Raw genomic sequence first — 27,947 nt, forward strand, 5'->3', positions numbered from 1 at the left:
CTCACCCATTCCTCTGAGTGTTTCTCACATCACAATAAACATATATTAGAGAGATATAAAAACAACATGATTGGCATTCTATTAATTAAGTCACAAAAGAAACAATTAGGCAAATTTCAGGAAAACCTGAGAAGTAGAAGAGGACAGAATCAGATTAAGATGTAATTAAACACTTCAGACATTTCAGGACATAGAAAAACAGATTCATCAGAAGGCCACGGTTGAGTCATTTTCCTGAGGCTCTCATAACAATCTGACTTCATCTGCTTGCCTGCTGCTTAGGGTTAAAAGAGAAAGGCAGTGAAGGGTTATGAGACTCTGAGGTGCAATCACCATGCTCAACAGTTGACAGCTTTGGAGGACCACGGACACCTGCTCCGGTAAATCAAGTTAGTATTTAGCAGATCCCAAGGCAGGGGTTTCTGCCCACGTCAATGACAACATGTACAGATAACATATCCAGGGCCATCTGCGAGGGCCAAGGGAGTGGATCTACATTTCTGTACCCACAATCCTCACATTGAGACCCTGTTCAGGTGTTGCATGTAAAGGTTTATGTGCTGGGCCCACTGGTGCATGAGTTAATGGCTGGAATAATTTAGTTGACTGGATTAACCTCCTTATCCTTCAATGGGTAATCTAGTTCTTTAGGCAAAGGAATTGGCCATATCTCGGGACATAACTTGTACCATCTCCCATTTCACTGCTTCCTCCTAAGGATTTCTCTGCTGATGGTGACACCTTAAGTTAAGGCTCATTTTTACTTAACTCAGCTGAGGTGGCTTCACAGGTCACCAAGAAGCAATAAAAGGATGAAGGAGAGGGGTTCAGAGGAGCTATGTTGATAGTAGGCAGCAAGGGGTGATAGTGATGGAAGGCAAATGGTCCATCAAATCCGGTCCTTTCCTCATGGCATCTTGTTCTCATCCTTTTACTATTCTGGACTTTCTGATGCCTGTTCTACCCCACTGTTGAGTTTAGACAGTGCACAGGGCACTGGGCCTTTGTTACTAGTTTGATTTTGAAAGAGCTAAACTTTGGCTATTTGGTGACTCTAGTGTGATAAGAAGCATGTTGATCCCTCCCTGGAAAACACTTGTTGACTCAGAAGAACTCCATTTACTACAACCATTACCTTTTATTTATGTTTGTCAGTTGCTGGGCAGCTAACTAGACTGTGGCATATGGATCCCCAAAGGCAGAAGAGAAAGACTCCAAATGCTGTTCGCTGCCTGAAAAGGAGTTCATATTTATGATTTCGCTTACCTCATATTGTGAGTTTAAACGTGGTAATTTTCAAGCTGGGAAAACAGTTTCCATTAACAGATCCTGGAAATGTACGCTTTAGTCTTGCAGATACCTTTGTGGGCCAACTCCTTCCCTTTACACGTGCTCGCTCTCGAAAACAAAACAAAACAATCCCAAAATCCAAAAAAACCGAAGAAACCAAATGGACTCTAGGTTTGACGGTACACAAAGTACTTTGGCCCCAAGACTTTTTTCAGTGCAGGGATGTACAGCCACTACCTAGTTTTTGTGACCCTTCCTTCTCTCTCTCTTCTACCTCTCCATTTTAAGGGAATATAGGTAGAAAGACTCAAAGTGGAGGTGGGTGTCGGTACAGGGACAAAGGAAACTGGGTGTAGGAAGAGAGGGTGCAGGGAACAAGTGAAAGAGAGAATAAAGATTGGTGTTACCATGTCCTTAATTCTCATTTTTGCTGTGAGCTGGGTCTCCTCAAATAGACTGTTGGATCCCTGGAACACAGATAATGGTTCCTGTGTTTTGAGGTCTCTCTCCTGACAACATTTAGTACAAGTGCTCCATTCTGTGTAAGAGATTGAGAAAGAAATACTTTATTTCCCCCCAAATGAATGAATGAATGGACAAAAATTAAATGCAGTATCATCTTACGTGTTTCTAACTCAGCTGTCTGGCAAACTTACCTATCTGGAACATAATGGAAAAGGACCAGAAAGTGTGCAGAGAAAATGCACAGGGTCATGGGGTGATCATTGTAGTTGTTTTATTGAGGGCTTATTATGGGCCAGGCATTGTATTAAGTGCTTTGCATGCATTATTTTATTGAATCCTGTTTGGTTGCACTTTCCATTCCTATTGCACTTTCCATTCCACAGACAAATACATAACTCGCCTACGGTTCTAACCCAGCTCTGTGTGACTCAAGTCCATGCACATAACCAGCTTTCCAGAGCTGGGGTACTGTATGCACTGACAAGCCCCCTCCAGTGCTCACTCAGGCCCCACACTCGCCCAGTCATTTCTAAAACTTTTATTTTGCCCACAGCAGTGACACCCAAGGATCTCTATTCTCCAAGGCCACAGCAGAGCAAAGGCAGCAAAGGAGGAAAACCTCCTCAGAGGCCGTTTCATAAGATGCTAATTTACAACTTGACTCTTTTTTCCTTTCCTTTTTTTCCTTCCTCCCTCCCTCCCTCTCTCCCTCCATTCCTTCCTTCCTTCCGACAAAAATGATGGTCCTAGAATGATGATCACTTGGGTTCTGGTTCTGGTTCTGGCAAACTGTGCTATAATATGTGTTTTCCAGAAGATCCACCATATTGTAAACCAATGCCGTTGAAAACCGATAATGATAGTATCCTCAAGAAAAGGTTATGTACAACATGTTCAAAATAGAAGTTAAAGAGGTATAAATCTGATTGTAAAATAGTCCCTTCTAAAACTATTACAGGAAAATAAAAGCCAAGAACTTAATAAGATAAGAACTGAGATATGTGCAAAATCCAGGGTCCTGGATAGCAGAGGCCACGCTTCAGACTAGCAGTAGTTTCCAGACATCTAGATTTCATGGATGAGGAAAATAATATAGTGCAGGTGGAAGAACTAACACAGATGTGTGTTAAATGTTAACTTTGCTAAATAAAAATGTTTAAAGAGAGCAACCACCATCTAGCATCACCTCCCTCTAATTGAATGGATGACACTGGAAGAGTCAAAGAAACAGTAAGGATGACATTTCAGAATGAATTTAGAAACATTGTCCTTATTTTCTTCTGTAATTTGAATAAAAAAACAGAACTGCAAGGACCTTAGCAAGGCATTTATAAAGGGCTCAAATATTGATGTTAGTTATGACATTTACTTGTTTGAGTAACCAGATCTCTAGCTGAACTTTTCTTATGCCAAATCCTGTGCTTGGAATCGAGAAAAACAAAGAAACAAAGAAACATAAAGCAAACAAACAAAACAGAATCAGGTATGGTCCTAACTCGGCAGAGTCAGAGTCATCTGAAAATTCCCAGATTTAGACAGATGCTCAGTATAAGGGTGATGATGGTCCTGGGTCGTCAGGGAATGCAGCTAGGCCTGTAATCGCAGACATGGTGACGTGCATGACATTCGCTCCCCAAGAGGGCCAGTGAGCAGAAGACACCCTCAACTTCCTGAGCCCTGACCCTCAGCCACAGGAGCTGATGGGTCCAGGGGAGCCTTTGAATCAATGAATTATCTTTGGAAATCTTGGGGAGAGAGAAGTTGGAATTCTGGAAATATATTCTTTAGGATGACTTTGTACTCATTAAGGTTCAATGTATTCAACTCTGCCACTGTGAAGAAGTATATTATCGTATACTTGCAGGGATTTTAAAGTTTGGAAAAAGCGCAAACAGCCAGGGGAGATATTTCAGATGATTTTAACTGGCCTCAACTTATGAAAAGCTAAAGATTGAATTCGGGCCCTCAGTTCTAAAGCAGTTGTCCACACTTCCACTCTTGCCCTCAGAACCTTGAATTCAAGCATCTTAGTAGTGTTGTATGAAACAGCCCTTGGAGTTGATGCTCAGCCTGCACTGATATGCTTGACTTCTCCTCCTCCAAAGGGCGCTTCACATGTTTTGTTCTGTTTTGTTTTTTTGACTGCGCCTTGTGGCACGCAGGATCTTAGTTCCCCAACCAGAGATTGAACCTGCGCGCCCTGCCAGGGGAAGCCGGAATCTTAACCACTGGACCGCCAGGGAAGTCCCAAGGAAGCTTCAGTTTTAATCGGACTAGGCTTCTAGGCATCCTGCTCTCCTTCAACCACTGTGTTTCCTCCTGCTGCTATGCACGTGCATCTTCCTGTTCTCCTTAATTCTTTCTTAATATCTGGTTGCCCTACAATGCTCCTCATGTTTTCCTTGAGCACTTGATTTCTCCTTGACCTTTCCTTTAAAATTCCCTGGCACCTAGCAATCAATTCATTGCTCTGCCCACCATTGTTTCATGTGTATTATTAGCCTTAGCCTTTCACTTGATTATAAAGCCTTTGGAGTAAAGAGTCGATGACTTTGGGTCAGCTCCCCAAATATTTATGAGGGCCAATTAAGTGTCAAGTACTGTGCTAAGTAATTAGTAGGAATGAAGTTATAAACCTCATCTTTCAAGGAATGTACAGTCTAGTGTGGGAGGCGGAAAAGCTTCTCAATAGTCCATGGAATGCTAAATCTGATTTTACAGCAAGGGGTATGGAAGTACCAGAAAAGAGAGAGAGGTTAGTTCTGATAGTGGGTGGAAGTGAGAAAACCTTCAGGGAGTCCTCTGTGCCAAGGGAAAAGGGATATCAGAAGCCCTGAGATAGGAATTACAGGGCCTGGGGAGTGTGGTCATGATGAGGGGAATTTCTGGGAGATGAGGTTACAACTGCTGAGTCCCACCTGTGAACATCCTTGAATTCTATACTAAGAAGTCAACGTTTTACCTGTGGGCCAGGCAGATATGGAAGGTGTTTAAGCAGGGAGGAGCCTCAGACCAGCAGCCCTTTTATACTAAGCACCCAGTACTAAGTCAATAGGCATCAATTAATTACCCAGTGTAATGACTCATGTAAGAGAAACAGACAACATCAAAAGTTGTAACCCTGGATCCAGGGATAATGGAGATGATAGGTCACTGCAGAGTAAACAGGGCTCGCTTGGAAACTTGGGATTGGTTGTCAGTGGAGGAGCAATCAGATTTATTCTCTGAGATGCTGGAGGGCAGTATTAGATCAGGGAGGCAAAGCCACAGGGACACAGATTGCTGCTCAGTAGGGTGGCCAACTTTGGAGCTGTTAGAGCTCTCTGGAAATTGTTATTTGAAAAGTATCAATTAGGTAAGACATTGTTGGTGGGACGACTCCTTGTCAGGAAAAACATGGAGGGAATTCATGCAGGAGAGGCAAAGTTGGGATTCAGTCAGTGGGTCCCAGGAGGCTGGTCCAATGAGCCACGCCAATTTGTGATGAAGTTTTTACTAATCACTGGGAAAATGAGGAAAGGGAGGGTTGTATAATCAGTTTCCAGAGAGCCGAAGTTTTCCATTGAAACGACAATCCTTTGTGTGCAACTGATGATTTGCTTTCTTCTTTTTTAGTGTTAACACATTTCTTCTCTTCCTAAATGATGTTGAGGAGAAACGGTAATTTTTTGTTTTGTTTCTTTTCGTATCTTTCCTTGGTGAGATAAAAAACTGTCAAGTGTCCCACGCCACCCCCATTTCCTTTTTGGGCATTGATGGTTTGTGATCTCTCTAGGCTGGGAACCACTGGGCTTCCAGGAGAAGAGACTTCAGGGGGCTCTGCATCTGCCCTCAGGAAGGGGGAGTGTAGCTACTGATGAGTGAGATTTGAAGACATTTAGGGGAATTTCCGTGCACTGGATAAAGGTCAATATGCAAGCGAGTATGGTCATTCTAACTCTTCCTTCCATGGGGCTGGGGGCTTCCAAGGCCCAGGGTGCTCTCTCTGTGCAGAAGGCCCAGCCACCTCCTTTCTCCCGTACACTTTCCCTTCGTACGGCCACGGCCTGCAGAGGAGGAAGAGAACACCACTTCTGCTGAGGGTTTTGGGGAGAAACCTCCTCTGGTTGTTTCTGTTCCTTTGTTGAGATCAAACCAGGTTCATTTTGCTGGGAGTGAGAGGCCAGAGCTTTGGCAAGAAACGAAGCTTGCTTGACCTGCCATGCCTGGGGCAGGTGGGGATGCGTGGTTGAGTCTAGGATAGGACTGGGTGTTTGGAGACCTGGGTCTGGACGGCACTCTCTTAATCGTCTCCCTTTTGGACAGTGGTCTCTAAGACCCCTTCTGTCCATAGTCCAGTCTGTGACATCGTCAGCGTGGACCATCTAAGGCAAACACCATCACTGGGCAAAAAGCGAAGGGTCCGTAGGACTCTTCCGGTCCAGTAGCTTGGGGTGGTGGGTGAAGTGGGAGAGGTTAACCAATGACCTTCCAAGTGGAAGGAAGTAAAGAGTTAATGGGGCTATATCAGGAGCCTCCATTAAAATGCAGACATCCTCAGGTCTCCTTAAGGGTCAGAGTTGCCTTCACAGCCGGCCATTCCAGGTAGTTTCCCCTCTTGAGTGTGCCCAAGGGACAGACAGTTCTGTGATCTTAGGAGCAGGAATGTTGGTCAGGTAGTGAGTCAGTCAGAACACAGAGGTTTTGTCTTTGTTTTCTAACTCTACAAGACAACACGAAGGAATTGGTTTAAAAGAAAAAAAAAAAGCAAAAACACATATAGCACACTCTCTTCTCTCTCCACTTGGGGTTGGAGGAAAGAGTCCGAAGGCCTGATTTGAGTCCCTCAGTCATCTGTGATCAAGCTATCTGACAAGTCCTGTAACTATACCTAGTCCCTGTTGGCCTGGGACTTTCCTGGTTTTAGCACTGAAAGTCCCACATCCTGGGAACCTGCTCAGTGCTGGGCAAACCAGGCCAGCTGGTCACCCTAACAACGGTACCTGAGTTTTCCACTTGTAAAATGGGAATAATTCTCTTGCCCCAGCTGCCTGTACTGTGAGAATCAAATGAGGTGACAGATGTGAAAGTGCTTTGAGATTAATTCTAGACAAATTCAAGTGGCTGGACTGGACGTGCCGTGAAAGCCATACCCCTGTGGGTTGGTACGTGTTCTGCATAGCACACTTTGCCGCTGTGGAACCTATTCATCTTTCAAGCTGCTCATGTATGTTGTTCTCTGCAATGCTTCCTGTAATGGCCCGGGCAGAATGGATCTAGCCTTCCTTTCTTTCCTGCTGTTCTTGCCATCCAAATCCAGCAGACTCATGACTTCATTATCCATCATTTACTCCTCCAGCTAGACTGAGATCTCCTTAATGGTAGGGGCCCTGCTCCCAGCATGAGAGCTCACACAGTAGCTGTTTGATGCATGTTTGCTGAATGAAGGAGTGGTTTTAAATTTCGAAGATATATGTTATACCGCATGTTTCTTGAACCTCCAGAAACTGCATACTAGTTTTACACGTGTGATATGTGTTTCTGGCCCTGTCGCTTTCTTTAGGGTCCTGTGGCTAAGATTACCTGATGCAGCACAGAGATCCAGATGGGGACCTGATGTCTGGCCCCTCCAGCCAGGGTTTCTACAGACAGAAAGCATTTCGAAGGCACGTTTGATCCCCAGGCCACCCCATAATGTGAGACGCAGGTATCACCAGTTCGTGGCAGCTCACAGTAAACCACATCTGGTCTCGTAACGTAGGACCATCTGCCAGCAGCAGGCACGTGGCTCTGTGTCAGACACCTCGGAGATGCTTGCCAACAGATAACGGAGGGAATGAATGAAAGTCTTCCCACCATTAACAGAGGGAGTGGAAGCACCATTCAGGATGAGAGCCAGCCACTGGCCTCATCTTGGCCACCTCTGGTTCAGTGAAAAGAAGAAAATCTGGGCTCGTTCTAAGGACTGGCCAGCGGAAGACAGATGTCAGTGTGAAAAGAATGTTGGGCAGAGCAGCAGGACTATTATTTACTTGTGGACTTCAAAATACATAAAGGTCATAATGTAGGAGAATGATCTCCTCCAGTTATAGAGAATGGCTCCTGGGGAAGAAAGGCATGCTCTGATCTCCCATGTCCCCACCCCGGGCCTGAACCTGTCTCCAGCACTCTCTCTCTCTCTCTCTCTCTCTCTCTCTCTCTCTCTCTCTCTCTCTCTCTCTCTTCCACTTCCACCTCCAGCCCCTCATCTCTTCCTTTAGCAGCGCTATGCTTAAGTATCTTGTATAATGGGATTCCATGAAAGATTTTCTATGAAAAAATGATTCCCTTGCAGAAAAACAGTAATAACACAGATGGAAAAAGAATGCATGAATTACCATCTCTTTCACTCTTGTACTGTATGCTTGCTGTGTCTTTTACCTGAAATACTTTTCTCCCCATCTTGCTCGTAGATATTCTCCCCACTGGTTCAAGGCCCTGTTCAGAGACTGCTGCTTCGTGCTAGAGGCCTTGCTAGAACTTCCACCCTGGGAAAGGGCAAGGTATTAACCCCTACCTGCATGGTTTTCCCACGTTGCCTTACCTATTGATTGTTCAGTCAGTGGATCTATCTGTCCATCTATCTGTCTGTCTTTATGGTACTTCCTCTCTTCTTTGGATTAGTGTTAGTTGTTACTGGGTTGTATCTCCTTTCTTTCCTTCTCCCTTAACTGGGACAGCACTCAAAAATTTCAGTAGTTCACACAAAAATCATGATTACTAGTTTCTTTTGAAAAATGAGACGATCTGGCAATATTCCCCTATGGCAGTATTAGACCAGAACTGAGTGGAGGCCGTCCCCTCTAGATAGGCATATACTCTTTCGTTCACTAAGTCCCCACCATGTCCTAGGATACCCCAGAGATCGTCACTTCTCCATCTACAGCGTAGTGTAATGGATAAGAGCACAGGCTCTGAAGCTGGACTGCCTAGGTTCAAATTCTGGTTTGGCCATCTGCTAGATGTGTGACCTTTGATAATTTACTTAACGTCTCTGTGCCACTGATTGTTTATCTGTAAAATGAGGTTCTTTTTTTTTTTTGTTTTTGTTTTTTTGTTGCAGTACGCGGGCCTCTCACTGTTGTGGCCTCTTCCGTTGCGGAGCACAGGCTCTGGACCCGCAGGCCCAGTGGCCATGGCTCACGGGCCCAGCCGCTCCGCGGCATGTGGGATCTTCCCAGACCAGGGCACGAACCCGTGTCCCCTGCATCGGCAGGCGGACTCTCAACCACTGTGCCACCAGGGAAGCCCTAAAATGAGGTTCTTAATAATACCTACGTCATTGGGTTTTTGTGAGGGGATTACATGAATTAGGGAATGCATATGCGGATTTAGAGGGTCTTGCCATATATAGCAAGTGCTCAATAAATATTAACTATACTTATTATTTACCCTAAACTGGTTTTGTTTCCTCATGCCTCTGTTGAAAATGAAGAAACCACATAAGGGTTTCCCCTGGTCCATTTCATTCATTTTCTTTTCCTGGCCCCCGGGGGCATGTAAGCTGCAGTCTCTGCGTTAGATTTTGGGATCTAATCTTGGGAGTGCCAGTATCACGATTTCTGCCTGTTTGCTTTCCTTAAAAGTACTTACTTTAGTGCTTTGAGGATACTATACGGGGGATGTTGGTAGAGTTCAGCTGCATGATCACGGTCATATACTTTCTCGCTGCTCCTAGGATAATCACTGGTAACAGCGAAAGGCACTATTAAGTCCCTGTAAGAGTTGGTTGATTTAATTTGTATTATATGGTCTATGCAACAGGACTAGTATTTCCTGGTTCTCTGAAGTAGGCAGAGCAAACACATCAACTGACTTGATAACCTGCTCATAAAGTCACAGTATACATGGAAGTTGGCTGGGTAGAAATCAGTCCATGTGATATGCAATCAATAGGAGTTTCCTACAAGGAAAATTTTTTCTTAGGTTCTGTGGGACAGTTGGCCCTTGCTTTACTGAACTGTACCTTGAATTATAGGTGGGGAGAAATAAAAAGCAGTAAGAGGAAAGAGACTGGAGTGGGGAAAAGTAGTGTTTATGGGACTCAAGGAGACTGGCTTGACTAGTACTATGATTTTTTTTTTTAACATCTTTATTGGAGTATAATTGCTTTATAATGGTGTGTTAGTTTCTGCTTTATAACAAAGTGAATCAGTTATACATATACATATGTCCCCATATCTCTTCCTTCTTGTGCCTCCCTCCCTCCCACCCTCCCTATCCTACCCCTCTAGGTGGTCACAAAGCACCGAGCTGACCTCCCTGTGCTATGCGGCTGCTTCCCACGAGCTATCTGTTTTACATTTGGTAGTGTACATATGTCCATGCCGCTCTCTCACTTTGTCCCAGCTTACCCTTCCCCCTCCCCGTATCCTCAAGTCTATTCTCTAGTAGGTCTGTGTCTTTGTTCCTGTCTTGCCCCTAGGTTCTTCATGACATTTTTTTTCTTTTTAGATTCCATATATATGTGTTAGCATACGGTATTTTTCTCTTTCTGACTTAACTTCACTCTGTATGACAGACTCTAGGTCCATCCATCTCACTGCATACAAATAACTCAATTTCATTTCTCTTTATGGCTGAGTAATATTCCATTGTATATATGTGCCACATCTTCTTTATCCATTCATCTGTTGATGGACACTTAGGTTGTTTCCATGTCCTGGCTATTGTAAATAGAGCTGCAATGAACATTTTGGTACATGACTCTTTTTGAATTATGGTTTTCTCAGGGTATATGCCCAGTAGTGGGATTGCTGGGTCGTATGGTAGGGAGGCAAGAATATACAGTGGAGAAAAGACAGCCTCTTCAATAAGTGGTGCTGGGAAAACTGGACAGCTACATGTAAAAGAATGAAATTAGAACACTCCCTAACACCATACACAAAAATAAACTCTAAATGGATTAAAGACCCAAATGTAAGGCCAGACATTATCAAACTCTTAGAGGAAAACATAGGCAGAACACTCTATGACATAAATCACAGCAAGATCCTTTTTGACCCACCTCCTAGAGAAATGGAAATAAAAACAAAAATAAACAAATGGGACCTAATGAAACTTCAAAGCTTTTGCACAGCAAAGGAAACCATAAAAAAGACCAAAAGACAACCCTCAGAATGGGAGAAAATATTTGCAAATGAAGCAACTGACAAAGGCTTAATCTCCAAAATTTACAAGCAGCTCCTGCAGCTCAATAAGAAAAAAGCAAACAACCCAATCCAAAGATGGGCAGAAGAGCTAGATAGGCATTTCTCCAAAGAAGATATACAGATTGCCAACAGACACATGAAAGAATGTTCAACATCACTAATCATTAGAGAAATGCAAATCAAAACTACAATGACGTATCACCTCACACCAGTCGGAATGGCCATCATCAAAAATCTACAAACAATAAATGCTGGAGAGGGTGTGGAGAAAAGGGAACCCTCTTGCACTGTTGGTGGGAATGTAGATTTTTTTTCTTTTAAATGTTCTTCCAGAGGAATAAATTTCATTCCCATGGGAATAGGGAATATGATTAAGAGGCCATTATGCTCTTCTTCTGCTAGATGTCTGTGCTGAGGAGGGATGAATAATATATGTAAATTTCCCTGCCTGACTTTCTTTTGTTTGAGAACTGCTGGCTTACTACCTCCATCTAGTTGGGAGGAAGTGGCTTCTGTGCTTAGGGATTCACCTGGGCCTTTGTCCCTTACTCTCCATAGAGAGATGCTGATTAGATATGATGATCCAGCCATGATCCCAGCCCACAGGGCCACTCATAAAACATTCCTGAAACAGGTGGCCCAGAATTTCCGTGCAGGCGCTCAACTCAGGACTACCTCTCCCCTTTTCTTTCTACTTCCGGACAAATGGATGGAAGCAATGTGGCTATTAGCCGAACGTTTGTGGTACCGAGTGTAAAGGGAATAAAGCTATACATTTGAACATTTCTGTTCCCTGGTATCCTGCAATGAAAAGAAGCCAAGAGAGGTCTGGCCCAGAGAAGGCACTCACCACTTATTTGGATGGATCCCCAAACTAATAGAATAGGTGGTGAGTGTTGAGGGGAAGCAGCAAGTTGAGGGGGAAGTTGACGAGCAAAGGGGATTAACATCCAAGAACTCCCGATGCACCATGAGCTCTTCCTAAGTGATTTTATTTATTCTCAAGACAATCCTGCGGAGCCTGTTTTAGGATCCCCATTTGGAAGATGAGAAAACTAAGCCTCAGAGGGATTAAATAATGACACTCAACACTTCTTAGTCACTTTAGTATGTGCCAGGCACTGTGGCACATTCATAGAATCCCATTTAACAACCGCCGAAGTTTATGTTAGTGCTACCTTCAGTTGTTATGTTTGGGAAAGTCAAGGCTTTGGGAGGTGAAGTGCCTGAGTGCCTTTTGTCATTAACTGGCAGCCCGTGATTCATACTCAGCCCTAAGTTCAGGGCCCCAATGATCAGTCAGTGGTCCCCACTGCTTATTGCTACTTTCCCAAGATCACACGCATTGTAAATATGGGAGACAAGGTTTGAACAGGGTCTGATCCACACAAAGCACATTGTTTCCCGCACCCACGAGCCCTGAGCGACAGAGCTGGGACAGGTATCCAGACCTTCCCTGTCCTGGTCTGCCTTTGCGTAACAGCAGCTGCCTTCTGAGAAAAGGCAAAAGGCTGGGCAAGTCTGGAAAAAAGTTGCTCAGGGGAGAGAGGCGGGGGGAGGGGGGGAGGTTGAGACAGAGAGAAAAGAGGTGCCACTTTTAACAGCATCAGCCTCTTAAAGCAACATATAATTTGTGTATCAGCGGGAGAACGCAGTGCTTGGGCAGGCAAATCACAGCCCGCACTGGGCTGCTGTTCTCGCGGTCAAGGCCATTCAATTCCTGTGGGGTTCATCTCCCCAGATCCATCCTTGTCACCTTGCTCTCTCCACATTCCTCCTGTCTCTCCTTAACGTGTTGCTCTGCCATTTACGAGCTTCTCCACCAGGCATGGTAAAAACGGAGCCCTAACAGGAGTAAGTGCGCGTCTGTCTTTGGGATGCCGCCAGGATCCTCCAAAATAAATCTTGCACCGTGGAGCTCCAGCCTAGCCCAGTGCTTCAGGAAGGAGTGCTTTGGCTGTGGAGTGCAAATGGACCTGGTGTCTCATTTCCCCTGGTGTTTTCAGGATGCCACCTTACAAGTTGACAGAGGCAGGGGAGGATGCCTCTGTTAGCACGGAGGTGGAGGTGTGGAAGAAAGGAGGGTTTGGGAATCAGGGTTTGTAGTTAAGCCCTGTCCCACAAGTCACTTTGAGAACCTGGGCAAAATCTCTGAATCTTAGCTTCCTCGCCTGTGAAGGAAAATGATAATGCCTAAGTCAAAAAATGAGAGAGGGATGACTGATTGGACATCGCTAGGGTGCTGAATGCATTCGTTTCATATGTATTCATTTCGTACGTCACAGTAGGTACACAGCAGGTATGAAATGAATACACAACTCCTCCCCCTCCCCGTACACTTATGGTAAAGTCAGGCTAAAGTGGTCTGCTTTTCATTGTTGAACTCCATCAAAAGCTCTGCAGAGTTTCTGGAAGCATAAAATGCTTTAGGGGTGTTTTTGTTTCAGTCTGTCATGGGCAGATAGGGAAGCTTAACAAGCAACGAGTGTGCCCCTTTCTGCTGTTAGGCAGGGGGTAATGACGTCAGCCTGTGATGTGACCCTGCCCCTTGCACTGTGTGCCTCCCGCATGCAAAGAGTGCAGAAGGGAGGAAGGATTCCCTAGAGATTCAGGCAGTGTAGGCACCTCCCTTCACGGAGCCTCACTTTTCTTATTTGTATATTGATTGGGTGGGACTAAGTTGCGTGTAGGTGTTGGGGGGAGGATAAATGATCTTTTTCCTCCAAATAATCATCCCTTCCTGATAGTTTCCCGCCTTACGTCCACGCTTGCCTCACACGGTTGGGAAGATCCCAACCTGGGGTCAGTCTGGCTGGATTGAAAATCCAGCTCTCCAGTTTCCACACCAGGTCACCCTGGGCAAGTTCCGTAACCTGTCTCTGCCTCAGTTTCCTGAATTGTACAATTAAGGTGAAAGCAATATTACCTTCCCAGGGTCGTTGTTAGGATTACATAAGCTAGTGAGCATCACATACTTCAGAGAAGTTCCTGGGATGAGTCAGTGCTTGAGAAATGTTAACAATAGGTCTTAGCATCACTAAAAGGCTAAATCACGCCCCCATCCCCCGCCTGGGCTTGTGTGCTGGGTTGCTGCGCCAGTCTCCTAGCAGGCTTTCTTGGTACTCTCTCTGAGCCATCCCACGTGTCCTGACCCTAGAAGCTTCTGTATTGATGCAGCCCTCCTCTGGCAAACCTCCAGCCTCTTTTCAAACACACACATACACACACACACTTTCTGATTGCCTCTTTGTCCCTCCCTTCTTTTTTTCTCTCTCCCTTTTTATCCCCTGATTCCCTCCCTCTCTTCCTTTCTCTCCAGCTCTTCTGAGGATACAGGTGAATCCAGCCTTTCTGCTTGGAGACCTTTGTCTCTGATCAGGCCCGACCTGGGTCACAGAGTTCAGGGGGTTACCATGACAACAAGCATCCCTGGCTGCCCATCAGGAGGCAAGGACCAATTGAAAGGGACTGTCATTTCCCTGGGACATACTGCATTTATTCTCAGCAGTGGGCCCTGCACCAATACCATACTATGGGAATAAGGTGGGAGGGAGGGAGAGAAAGAAATATCAGGTTTTTTTTTTTTTTTAGTGTGTTCTCTGTGGGTGTGGATCACAAGTTGTTCTCAGAGAGACATTTTATTTCTAATGCAGCCAGTGTAGGGGGCTGAGGGTGGGGCTCATGTGTACTTCTCATGAACGCAGTTGGTTTCACAAAGAAGAAAAAAATAAGTTATTTGGCTCAAAAGTGACTTTCTGGTAGGTCTAATGGGAAGAGGATGGGGTAGAGAATTAACATTAATGAGTACCCTCTGTGACAAGCACTTTATGTTATTTCATCAAAACTCAGAGCAACTGCAGTGAATTGTCATTACTCCAATTTTACAGAAGAGAAAACAGAGGCTCATAACGTTATAGTGACTCACGAAGCTAGGTCAAACTGCTGGTAAATTAATGGCCCTTGGCCTTGAATTGAGGCAGTTTGACTCCAAGGATCATGATTTTGACACTGTTCAATGCAGTTTCCCTGTCATTCTCCCATTATATTAATCTTCCTTTTCTTCCCAAGCCACTGCTTCCTCAGAAAACACGTACATGTCTCTTCCCTGACGTCTAACCTTGCCTCCCAAAGTGGACCGCTGTCTACCTCTAACAGAATCACCGAGGGGACTTGTGGAAATTGCACATTTCTGGGCCCTACCTGGACCTGCAGAATCAGGAATCTCAGGAATCAGAGTCTAGAAAGGGGCATTTTCAACCAGCTTCCGTAGAAGATTTTAATGCATCCTAAAATTGGGATATTGTTCTTTTATGGCAATAGATTCAACACCACCAGGACGTCACTTGCTTATTTGTTTCCCAGTTACATTCTGGGTCAGGGTGATTCCCTAAAAGTGGCAAACCCTTCTCAACGGCCTTGAAGATACAATCATGTCACATGGTCCCCGTGTGGAGGTGGGCAGCTAGGAGACCCTCAACCCCTGGAAGTGAGACCACTCCCCGTAAAACCTTGTGACATTTCTTCCTAAGTCATGGCCTTGACCTCCCTCTTCTTTTTTAGCCAGACGCCAATACAGACGAGTGGTTCTTAGGAGATATTTTCCAGCCTAGGGTTGTGTGAAAGGAGAAAAATCTATTCAGTAGGAATGCGATCGAAACTAAACTGTTGATGAGCAATCTTGAGCTTATGTCCGATTAAAAAATAAAATAGATGTAGACAAGATACAGTGCAGTAGGAGGAAGGTAGAGGTAATTGGCAGCCTCTATCGTTCTTGCTTGTGTGCCAGGAATTCTGTACCCCTCCCAGAGATGCCTTCCTCAATCTTTAGGTGCCCCAGAGGTGAAGCTGAGGGGGGGACACATCTGCCCATTTTCTGTCCTTGCCTGAATCACTTTGTACCTGGGTAGTCCTGACGCAGGAACACAGAAGTCCCAGAAAGCTCTCATAACAGAGTTCTTTCCCAAACTGCCAAGTCTTAAAATAAAGGCTATGACTGATGACAGACATAGAGCCGCTTCTTCCATCTGTCCCCATCTCATTATGATCTGTAACCACATTCATTATCGCCTACCAAAATGACCACAATGGCTTTCTAAGTGACCTTCCTGCCTGTGAGCCTCCTCTCTGGTTCTCGTCGCAAACCACTGCCAGCATCATCTTTGGGAATCTGTCTGATCGTGGCCCCTCCATCAGTGGCCTTCCATGACCTCTCCTGACATCAGATGAAAAATAGAGCGACTTTTGAAATCCTTTGCACTGTGACCACAGCCAGTCGCTCTTGCTTATTAATGCATTCTCTAGTTAAAGTGGATTCTTGTTCCTGAAAACAGGCCCTATGATTTCCCACTGCTGTGTTTTTTGTTATTCCGTCCCCTCCATCTGGAGTTCCCTGTCCTTACTTCTCATCTATCACAGTTTCTTCAGGGCCTAACTTGGATGTCACCTTGGCCTCGAAACTTTTGGAAATCCTCCCATTCAGATGTGGACTGTCCTCTGGAGTGTTCCCGGATCTCTTAGGGCATTGAGCAGAACGGCGGGTATCTGTGTAATACTGCTTATGAACTGTGCTTGACTATGCATCATTGAGGGGCTGGGATCGCTTCCCTCTCACCACTGCCCCCTGAAGTGCAGCACACAGTCCTTTGTGTGGAGAAGATACATATTTGGAAAGGAATCTGTGAAGCTGCATGCAAAGCCCAGGGAGTGGGTCTTAGACCCGCACCCACTAAGCTGTAGGAGAAGGCTGCATTGTGCTCCTCCTGTCACCTTGGCTCACACGTCTGGCGTGGATAAGACACGTGACAGAACACAAACACGTCATGATCACAGGGACCAGAGAAGACGCCGCGGAACCACAGTCACAGTTAAAGACCAGACTTTGACCAATGTCCCGATTAGGGTATAACTCTTAGCAAATCCATTAAACTCCCGATAGTCGGTTTGTGAAGGAGAGTCATTAGTTGAGATTTTAACTCAGGCCCACCTGGTGTGGATTCCTTCTTGAATGGGTAAAACAGGGGTCATGCTCCCTTAGTTAGGAAATTAGAATACATCGTCTCTAACTGAAGGGAGTCTTTATCATAATAAAGAAAAGAGACGTCAGTTCAGACCAGCAGATACATTGAGTTAGCAACAGAAGGGCCAATGGATCACAATTAGTGGATTTACCTATTCCCTTTCCCTAGTGACTGGCATTGGCTGCGTAGGTCTTTATCCACAACCTCAGGGCTTCGGAAACAAAATCCAGCCCCTCACCCAATCCCAAGCATGCAGCGACGGCCAACAAACAGCATCTGTTTCAAAGAAACACCACCTGTCCAAATGGAAAATCAAGCACGGAACCACCTTGCTTCCTGAGTATTTGTTTCCAGAGCAGAAGAGACAAATGCCATTCTGTCACTGCCACAGCCTTTTAATGCTCTGTAGGGACAAGCCTGGCCTCTGCCAAGTAGACTTGGCAAGTTTTAGAGGAACATTTGGGCCTTAGATATCGGCTCTCTGACCTTCTGGGGCAGAGCTGGGTGATCTGCCGTGGAGGAACCTGGACCTTTTTCCAGGCAGGCTGGAGGGGAGTGAATGCCCCACAGGTGTGGTCAGCTCTGGCTTTATGGAGAGTGGTGCAGGGGACTGCCAGGGAGGTCCTTTCTGGCTGTGGGCACTGGCCCTACGTCTGGAGCACATCTGCCTTGTGAGGGCAGCCAAAGCCCCACCTTTCACAGGGCAGAAGAGAAGTTTGCAAGGTCTGTAGTGTAAAACACTCCTGAAGAGTCTGCAACTTGGTGAATGACTAGACAGTCTTTGAAAAGGTATTTTCTACAATTCTAAATAATCTGAAGACAACATTGATTTCCTCTGCCATATCCTCTTTAAGCACACTTAAGCCCCTTTTCATTGGGGAACAGAGGTATCATGTCCTACCCCTTCACTCTTCTCCTCCTTTTCCACCTCTGTCATGCAGAATGGTCTGCTGGGATCAGATCAGTGAATCTAAGATTGTTACATCAGGCACATGTGTCTGTGGCATTTGGCTTGCCATGACTCTTTGGTGTTTGACCATGACTTGGGGAGTCAGCATCATCTGGGGCATGTGAGACAGAGACCTGAAGGAAGCCGGGCTGGTCTGTGGGCGTGCATGTGTGGTTACTCATATTTTCTGTAACCATTTTGCAATGATATGTTTCATGGGACCGCTACACTGCTGGTTGCTAGAATGACTCCTTTTATTGCTGAGATGAGAAGTAGGCGAAGAGGGACTTTCCCAGGCCAGAAACCCAAGGCTCTCTTAGGATGAGCGTTGCTCTTCTGTTTTCGAGTCAGGGAGCCCCATGGCTCTCATAAAGGTTGCCAATGGAGAGAAAGGAGCACTGGGAGAGAGCTGGGGCCATGTGGGCTCCATTTAGGTATTTTTTTTTTTTGCGGTACGCGGGCCTCTCACTGTTGTGGCCCTTCCCGTTGCGGAGCACAGGCCCCGGACGCACAGGCTCAGAGGCCATGGCTCACGGGCCCAGCCGCTCCACGGCAAGTGGGATCTTCCCGAACCGGGGCACGAACCTGTGTCCCCTGCATTGGCAGGCGGACTCCCAACCACTGCGCCACCAGGGAAGCCCCATTTAGGTATTCTTGACTTGCACATCAACCATCTGTGATCTTATCTGGAAGATGTTCCTTTTCATGTCTCTTTCCCTTTCTCTTTCTTTCTCAAAATCAATAAATGACTTGTTATGTCTCACAGAGATGTAAGCAATAGAATTAGGTATTTATTTGTTATAGAGTTGAACTATTTTCAGTATTTACACCAGAAAGAATCTTGGGGCATGCAAAACCCATAAAGGCAGTGTTACTGCTCAAAGAAGTGGTGCATTAAAGAGGAAGGGCATTAAAGTGGGCATTCACTATCACCTTTGGCCTTCAGAGTGGTGAGTGGATGCCCTGGGCTCCAAAATTCTGCATTTAAAATTTTTGAGTTGACGGTGATTGTTTGCCCAGTTACATAGGTGCTGGGAACCTGGCATAAGTTCGGTCTCCTGCCTTTCACAGTGTTGTCAGTCATAATGCCCAGCCCTGAGAGTAAGTAACATCCACGGGCTCTGGAGTCAGACTGACTGGGCTTGAAATCTGGCTCCTTTATTAGCTGTGTCCACCTGGTCAAGTAACTTAATTCTGTGCCACCGTTTCCTCATCTGTAAAATGGGGATAATGGTACTTCATAGGGAAATTAAGAGGATAATATGAAACACTGCACATAGCACAGCGTGTGGCATGTGGTAGGCAGTCACTCAATGGTAGCTTTTATTGTAGAGGGAAGTAATTTGAGTCCCAGATGACCGGAGATTTACGTTCACATTACTGAGTTTGTCACCATGTTCCAGGCACCCATGGATAGGGTAGGGTGGTAGAAGTAATGTATTGAGTGGGCAAATCGTGTCACCTTCTGTACCTTTTTTTTTTGTTTTCAACTTTGCATCCAAATATTTAGATCAAATGATGTCCCTGACCCATAAAGCCTTCATTAATTGTAATACTGCAGCGTCATTGGTGTTCCTGGACCTATAAGAACTCATTCTCTACTTTGGGCCTTTCTAGGGTGATGTTCTATAAGTACCTAAAAGTTTCTTTTCTTGCCAGGCACTATCCTCTGAATCCCCTTTGAACTTTGCCTAAACTTGTACAAAGAGATTTTTAAGTTCTTGCAGACAAAAATGCATGATTAATAAATACTGGGCCATTTGGTTTCCCTTTATTAGGTCACATACAATTATTTTTACACTCCTACAGATATCGTTATTTCCTGATATTTGGACAGTTGCTTACAATTCTTCAATGTATTTTCATTGCTCTTCAAATAAGGACAAAAATCCTTTACAAAGTCTGTCTGCATTTCATTATTCTCCAATCGTAGCTTAACTTTTTCTCCTCTTTATTACCCGTGCTCCAGGAGTACTTAGCTTCTTTTAGTTTATCAACTGTACCATGATTTCTTGCCTTAGAGTCTCTGCACGTTCTGTTCCCTCTGCCTGGACTGTTCTTCTCTTCCTCTCCCCTCACTATACTTAGTTAACTCCTGTTAATCTGTCATATTTCAGCTTGGAAAAAAAGCATCCTTGGAAAAGTCTTCTCAGCCACGTCCTACCTATGCTGCACACCAGTTGGACCTTGTTATCTCTGGGTGTATTTGAGATCTTCTCTGTGTCTTTATTGTTCTGCACTTTCAGTTGAATCAGCTGCTGATTTTCATCTGTTTATCCTGCTTGGGACTCATAATTTTTGAATCTGAGTATTTATGTTATCCATAAATTTTGGAAAATTCCCTTCATATATTACCTCTACTTCATCCTCTCTTGTCTCCATACGGAACTTAAAGAAGACGCACCTGGCATTTTTTTCTGTCTCATGTCTCTTAGCCTCTTTGGTATATTTTCTATCTTTTTATCTCTCTGTGTGATATTCTAGGGAATCTTCTCCTATTTTTTTCCAGTGCACTAATTTTCTCTTCAACTCTGTCTGATTTGCTGTTTAACTCTTTTAAAATTGAGATTTTATATTAATGACTACATTTTTTTTCACTTCTGTGAGTCCTAATTGATACTTTTCCAAATACGTCTTATCTTTTATGATAGTGTCTTTTTCTTTTAAAAGTATTTTTGATTACTTTTATGTTTTTACTTGTACTTCTGATTCTTGCTCATGTATGTTGTCACATAATTTATAACTTTGCCTTGCTTAGGGCAGACCTGGAATAATTAGTTCATGCTTTTTACTATGGTTTTGGTTTCCTTTTCCCTTTTTGACCTAGAGATTTCTTAACTTGCATTTAAAAGTGTATTTGTTATATCTTTCTCCAGCATATCTAGGTGTTTAATAGTGGGGGTTTTATTCTGCCAAATTGCTGGAAGTAGGTGTCCTCTAGGTCCCCTTTTATAGACTATCATAATTGTCATGAACCATTAAACAATAACCATCTGTTTAATGCCTTTCTTCCCTGCAAGAATGTAGTTCCATGGGACCCGGACTATGTATGTCTTACCCCCAAACTGTAGCTCCAGCTCCTAGCCTAGTGCCTAGAATGTTGTAGGGATCAATATTATTGGAATAAATGAATGAAGTGGAGGCAGAGGTGGCTCTGGATGTCATGTCAAAATGGGTTAGGAGCCTCTCTCCATCTTTTTACAACCTTTTAAAACAGTCTCACCTTTCCTTGAATGCTACCCTTCCCTAAAGTGATTTAATCACTCTGTAATTGACACAATGTCTTACAGGTGACTTTACACTATTGCTTTCGTTTACCTTCTATATAGATTATTCCATTTGAACTTAAAACCACTTTGGACCTAGGAAAGGATGAGATGGTTATCCTCTCTTTATAGATGAGGATACTGAAGGTCGGGAGATGATATGTCTCACCTTTTGTAAGACAGTCAGTAGTAAATCCCAGAGTTAAATCTAGGTGTTTTGACTTTAATTTTACAGGACTCTGCCTTAGCTGTTTGGAATGTATACCAGAGCTTCTTTATGTGAAAATAAAGTCCACTTTGCTTCTTCACTTAAATACCTGTTTCTTGCTAAAGATATCAGCATCTAGGAAAGAATGGGTGCTACCCCTCGCTTGGTGCTGTTTTGATTTCCACAGCTAGAATCTCAGGACTCAAATGACTTGATTTTTCATTTGGACCATGTACTTGCTTCTTTGGAGACAAACATTACAAACCACCTTCTGTCAAAGAATCCAGGTTGCTCGAGAGCCCTGTTCGTGGCCTAGTTGGATGTGGAGGTGTCTGGTAAAGGATGGTGTGTTACAGATCACACAACAGAAACACGAGGTTCATCAGTGTTTACCGCTTGGAGGGGTAAGGCGAGGCGTGGGAAGGGGACACATGGGCAGCGACAGTCAGAGCAAGCTGAGGCCCCCGGGTCAATTTCCAACCTCAGGGCTGAAGATCTTGGGTGGCTGGAATCTCCCAGGCCCATAGGTGTCTAAGAAGAGACCTCTTGACAGCTCCCACTGTGGCCCTGGAGCCATGTGGCAGGCACAGCAGCTTCCTTTCTGAGGTGGGGAGGGGAGAGGGAGTACCAAGGAAGCAGATCTTGGCTACTTACCTTAGGGCGGACCCCTTGGGCGTCGCAATGCCATAGCCTTTGGAATCCAAGTTACCTCCCACTTTCATGGTGTCACAGGGTCTCCGTTGCTCAATATACTCATTCATGGTGGACTCTAGAAGGTAGGCGTATTTGCCTTTGGATTTCCTTACTCGGATCATGCCCTCCTCCGTGGTCCGCACAAACACGGATGGTTCTGCTGACTTCATGTACGTCCACATCTTCTCAAACACGGCGATTTTAGACCTCTGGCAGGGGACAGGAACGAAGCTGGAATTAAGCGCTGGCTGTGCGTGGTGGCATGGAGGTCGGCCCACACACAATAATGAAGAGCCAAGTGTGGCTTGATCACACATTCATGAGCGAGATTAGCTCAGGAAGAAACAAATTATCGGTGATTGCAAAATAAGAGGCTCTAATTAGTACCAGTAGGCTTCAAAGTACAAATATCTTGCAAATGCAGAATGAATAGGAGAACTCAGAATCTTTTAATTACTGCTGAATAGTTATAGCCCTCTTAAATATGGGGAGAGTTAAGAAACTGGGGCTCTGTCTGACTTTTCAAGACATCAGAGGACCTATTTGTTGTTCAATAAGGTCACATTCACAAAAGCCCTGAAGAAGTGGAGAGCTGACGATATAGGTGGAGTCTGATTTCATGGTTAAAGGACAACACTAAAGAATTTCTAATAGATCATAAGTGCCAAGTTCCAGTCATCCCGTATTGCAAGACTGGCCCTCAGAATGCAAATTGTTGTCTGATAAAGTTAATAACTTGGGACTTAATACTGCTTACATTTCAAAAACCTCTACCTCCAGCCAAGCTGCTTTCCTCATTTCCTCCTGAACTCATTTTGGGCCTTCCTTCCTTTGTGACTTTGCCTCATTTGTTCACTCCCCTGGATATGTTGGTTCTCTCCAGCCGTATCCTACTCAGCATCTCACAGATCAGAACAAATCCTGTGTATTCTGAGACCATCTCGGTTCCAAGGACAGTAGTTCTCAAACTCTAGTGGGCACCAGAATCATGTATGGAGACTGCAAATATGCAGACCCCCTGGCTCTAAACCTAGAGATTCTGATTCAGCAGGTGTTGGATGGAGCCTAGAATAAATCTTTTTCAGAAGTTCCCTAGGTGATTCATCTGTATGGTCTGTGTGGCCCTCACTTTAGAAGGAATATTGTGAGGATTGATGTTCCTCTAGGACACATTGTCCAGGCGCTCACTGCATGTCCAAGCTAGACTTTTAGGATTGAGAGCCATTCACACTTGGGCTTAGGTCTCAAGTTTGTGAACACTACCTGAGGGTAGGCGGCGTCTTCCCTTCTTTGGGTCCTGCACAGAGTCTAACCTTGCATCTATCTAGTAGGTTCTTAGTTAGGGCCCATGGTCTAGGACCACAAATCCACCCTCTCACATGTGATGCTCTTCCTAAAAAGCATCCTTTCCCCAACAGGTAGATGTATTTTAGGGCTACTGGTATCTGGCTTTTGAAAATGCTTTGTAAATGGACAAGTGTTAAACTCATGTAAGGGACTATTTTTTTAAAGACAGTTACTACTAGAGTTAGGCCACCTATGTAATCTGGTGGTTGATATATAGATTACAGATTTCTTTAGTATAAAATTATCATTATACATGCAATATGTCATTATTCTTTGCACACAATATCAGGTTTATTTTCTTGATATCAACAAGCGTTGGCAAAATATTGATATGCAGTTAGCTTGTTGCTTGAGCCAATAAAGATATTTGGACCCAGAAAAACTCTAGGTCTCAAGGAAAAATGAATGGAGATCGTTACTGAGAATGTCAGGGAAGCGTTCCCTAGAGTGGATTGTAAGATAGTCTATAATTAGATAAATGAGATGATTTGTTTCACTAGATGGTTTACAATCTGGGAAGGACACTGGCCTGGGGGTGAGGAACCCTGGGTGGTAGTCTTGGTTCTATTGCTAACTTTCCTCATTTGTTCTATAAGGAGTTTGGACATGGTAACCTTTACGTTCCTTGCTAGCTTGAAATATTTGGTTCTTTACGTGAATATTTATCATTCAAGCAACAGTGTCCAGGTGAGGAAAAAAAAAAAAGAAAGAAAAGGGAGGGAGGATTATCAAAGTTAGGAAAAGAAATATCCGAGAGCAATCGTAGCATCTACAACGTATTGAATATTCTCTCACAGGAAACAGGAAAATAGATAAATTCAGCTGTGACCAGATTTGCGGATCATCTTCCAGGCACAAAACCAGCAAGACACGCAGCAGGGCAATTGCAAGATGCAATGTGACCTGGCAGGATGCTCACAGCGGGGGAACACTGGGCTGCTGACAGGCAGAGCTGCAGAGCGCTCTGGGCCACAGTATGCAGAAAATTAATATGTCCTCTCATCCTCACCCCAGTGCCCCCAATGCCGAGGCTGCACTCACAGTCGCTTAGAGTAGAACTATCAGGAAAATGTCATCTCCAGGAATGCGAAGGCAATGCGAGTGGCAGGGAGGATTGGAAACAGGCTTGGGGTATTTGTTCTTGGATCTCTCTCCTCATCCGCAGCTCCCACAGCCCTTCACACATCTTAATTAAACTGTCGGTGGAGGATTAAGTGACTCTGGGTTGGGGCTGCCGAGAAGCTCTGGGCTGTCACGGGGATGAAAAGCCAGACTGTTCAGAAGTAGAATTCTTGTTGCCCTGTTCCCTCCTTCTGCCTTATGGGGGTGGTAGGTGACCTTGTCTCCCCACCCACCAAGGTTCTGGTGGGATAATTCTCAAGGTCAGCGTCACAGAGATGGAAGGGCTCACAGGACACATCGGGTCAGCAGCACTCTTTTGTTTTTTTTTTTACAGGTGAAGAAACCGAGGCCCACAATGTGGCAATGAACTGTCCAAGTCATGTAGCTTGTTAGTGGCAGAGCCAGGAGGAGTAAAACCTCATCTCCTGATTGCACCCCTAGTACCTTTACACTACACCTAGCTGTCTCCCTCGTTTTATGCTTTATGTTTTACTGGCTGCAGGACTCCGGGCAAGTAACGTAACCTTTCTGAGCCTCAGTATTTCTCTCCTGACAATGGCGATAATATGTACTCACTACACAGTGTCGCCATGGAGATTATATGAGGATAGAACACTTTAAAGTGGTAAAGGGCATACCCCAATGCCTGGCACGTAGTAGGTGTTCCGTAAGTGGTGCAATTACTACTGATAAATATGACTTTTCTTCTGGTTGGACTTTAGGGTAGAAATGCCCAATACATGTTTGGCTTGGTACCAGTTTCCCTTCCTATATACATGGCAGACATTGATAGCAATTAAAGAATTCTTTCATACTGAGCCCGATGTGACCTCAGAATCCTGCTTAACATAGAACTCCAGGCAAGCACTCTTGACCAATCAGAGTGAACTGTTGATACAACCTATTTGCCTAGTCTAATGAAGTAAGCCTGGCTAGGGCACAGAGCTTGTCGAATATGCACTGCCTTGGTTCTAAATGCCTAGCACAGTGCTCTGGACAAGAGATAGTAATATGTGTATTTCCATAGTTATTAACAGAACGTGGAAGTCTTAAGTCTTAGCTGTGCCTCTGAATTAGCTAGGGCATGCACATTTTCTTCTTTGGACCTCACTTTCCGCAACTACAAGAGTGGAGGGTTAGACTGGATTTGTCTATGGGCCTATCTAGTAACTTGAGCGATCTTTAAAAAAAAAACTATTAATGACACCATCCATTAGGACAGTGTGGTTCAGTGCAAGAATATTTGGGTCGGAATGAGGAAATTCAGATTTTGTACCCCTCCCGGACACTTGCATCATGAATTCCCTGCATCTCAAATTCTTGCCTGCAACGTGGACACACAACCCCTGTTCTGCCTTAGGTCACAGGTGAAACATAAAGGAGACCATGGATGGGAAGGGGCTTCGGGGGCTATAACATGCGAATGTACCGGGGTGGAGATCATGGGTATATAATGAGTGGACAGATTGGGTGGTTCCTGACTGCATCAGCTGGGCCTGGGGCATAGAACTGGCTTTATGGACAAATATCAGGCATCTCCTTCATACTCTGGTTACAGGCTAAAGATGTCAGAGAATTGTAACAAGATTACAAGTGCTTTTTCTACTAACTGGTTGGGTTAGCCTAAGCAAGTCATGTTTCTTTCTAAAATGACGACTCTGACCAGATGACCCCTAAGTTACCTTCTTGCTCCAATATGTTGAAAATGAATGATTTTAGTCTTGGAACCTCCATCAGCCACGGTTAGGACTTTGGTCCCTCTTCTGCCTGTCATACAGAACGCAGAGCCCACGATTAAGAGGCTGTGCACAGCACCCTGAGGGTTCACTCAGAATCTGGGGTTTGCTCCATGAAGTTGCAGTGAGAACCCAGTGGGTCCGCATAGGATCCCCACCCTCTTGTCCGAGGCGATGCAGAGGCTAGCTCTGTATTCTCCTCCTCCTCCTTATTGGCTGTGTGACCTTGGGCAGTTACTTTTACCTCTCTGAGCTTCCTTTGTAAAATGGGGATAACAAATCCCCAACTCACCTCTGATGAGAGGATGAAATAAGTCATGAAATGTGTGTTTCTTAGCACAGGGCCCAGTTCATAGTATGTGCTGAGGAAGTAGTAGCAATTGTTTATTATTTTTATTTGATTAATATATGGTAACTCCCTGTGCTAAACATTTCCAAAGTCCAGGGAACTACAGGTTTTCTTGCCTTGGAACATTTGTTCAAGTTGCTCCTTTTGCCTAGAATGTAATTAGCGTACCCTGATCTAACTTGGTTTCATGATGTCTAGAGATGTTTACAGGTCTATCCTTTGTGGCCATAATCCCTCCCTACCCCTCCTTCAGGATGGCTTTCAATTGCCCACACCCTCCGAAGCCCTAATGGGAAATGGAGCCCCCATTCATTGTTCTTTGTTTCCTTGTATTTTAGATGTCCATCTCTTTTCATCTCATAATGACTCTTGGAGGTTGACATTATTTTCCTCATTTTGCCTCTAGCCACAAGACATCTCCACCACCTCCACTCCCACTTCACATTTTCTATATCTCCTGGCACTATTTAATAGACTGCCTATTCCAGTTATTATTTCCCATATAACATCTCCTTATTCATCAAAGTCTCCAAGGAGGGGACACAAAGGGCATCAGGTTGGGACCTTGTTCCTCGCTGTTCCTAATCAATTACTAATAAGGCTGAAGATGCTTATAGGAGCAGGAAGGGAATTATATGTCATATCCTTTGCAGCCCTCGGAGAACTTGGCACAGACTGGTATACATAAAGGGTCTAATTCAATGCAAGAGCTTTGAAGTTTCCACGAATGAAGAAATGAAGGTTTCTCAGAGATCCCTAGAAAGCTGAGAAATGTCTCAGTTTCCCTGACTTACGCTCAGTTAAGCAGTTGCCTATAATCTCATGCTAGTGAGAAGGATATTTTACTGACAGTAGTGGTTCCCTTTTGTGGAAGTGCCCTGGGACAAGGGATGTCCCTACCCTGAAGAACTCCTTCGTGGATCCCGCTTCTAGGGTCCCGTAAGCGATTTCTGTCTGCTTCGCTAGGTCCTCGGCACTCTCAATGGGAGATACCATCCTCTCCACGGTCAGGAAGGCGGCCAGGTTGGCTGTGTAGGAGGAGATGATGATCAAGGTGAAGAACCACCAGACGCCGCCAACGATGCGGCCAGACAGGGACCTGCAGCCCAAAGGGAAGAGGTGTCAGAAGCACAGAATCAATTACAGAAGACTGTGGGGAGGGGCCGAGGGCCAGCCCCAGCCCATCCATCAGCAGAGCTGTCAAGCCCTCTTGCACCCTAATCTTCTGTCAGCAGGGTGTGAAAATCCAAACGTCAGAGTCTCCTGTGCATTTTCCTTCCTTACCGTGGATAAGGACCTGTGGGGTTGCCATCCTTCATGGGTGAGACTGCCCTG

General features: G+C 44.8%; 1 protein-coding gene across 3 annotated transcripts in view; it reads right to left on the bottom strand.

Moving 5' to 3' along the window:
* The window catches only part of GRIA1 (glutamate ionotropic receptor AMPA type subunit 1), a 302,566-nt gene that overhangs the window by 16,622 nt on the left and 257,997 nt on the right, over positions 1 to 27,947 (bottom strand). For all 3 annotated transcript variants that reach the window (XM_024760130.1, XM_024760133.1, XM_024760131.1), the window contains 2 exons: positions 27,513 to 27,711; positions 22,020 to 22,267 (listed from right to left, as the gene is read on the bottom strand). In XM_024760130.1, coding sequence (XP_024615898.1) covers positions 22,020 to 22,267; positions 27,513 to 27,711 — 447 coding nt within the window. The remainder of the gene's footprint in view (positions 1 to 22,019; positions 22,268 to 27,512; positions 27,712 to 27,947) is intronic.

The sequence above is a fragment of the Neophocaena asiaeorientalis genome, unplaced genomic scaffold, assembly GCF_003031525.2.
Source record: "Neophocaena asiaeorientalis asiaeorientalis breed wild unplaced genomic scaffold, Neophocaena_asiaeorientalis_V1.1 scaffold336, whole genome shotgun sequence".
NCBI classification, from domain to species: domain Eukaryota; kingdom Metazoa; phylum Chordata; class Mammalia; order Artiodactyla; family Phocoenidae; genus Neophocaena; species Neophocaena asiaeorientalis.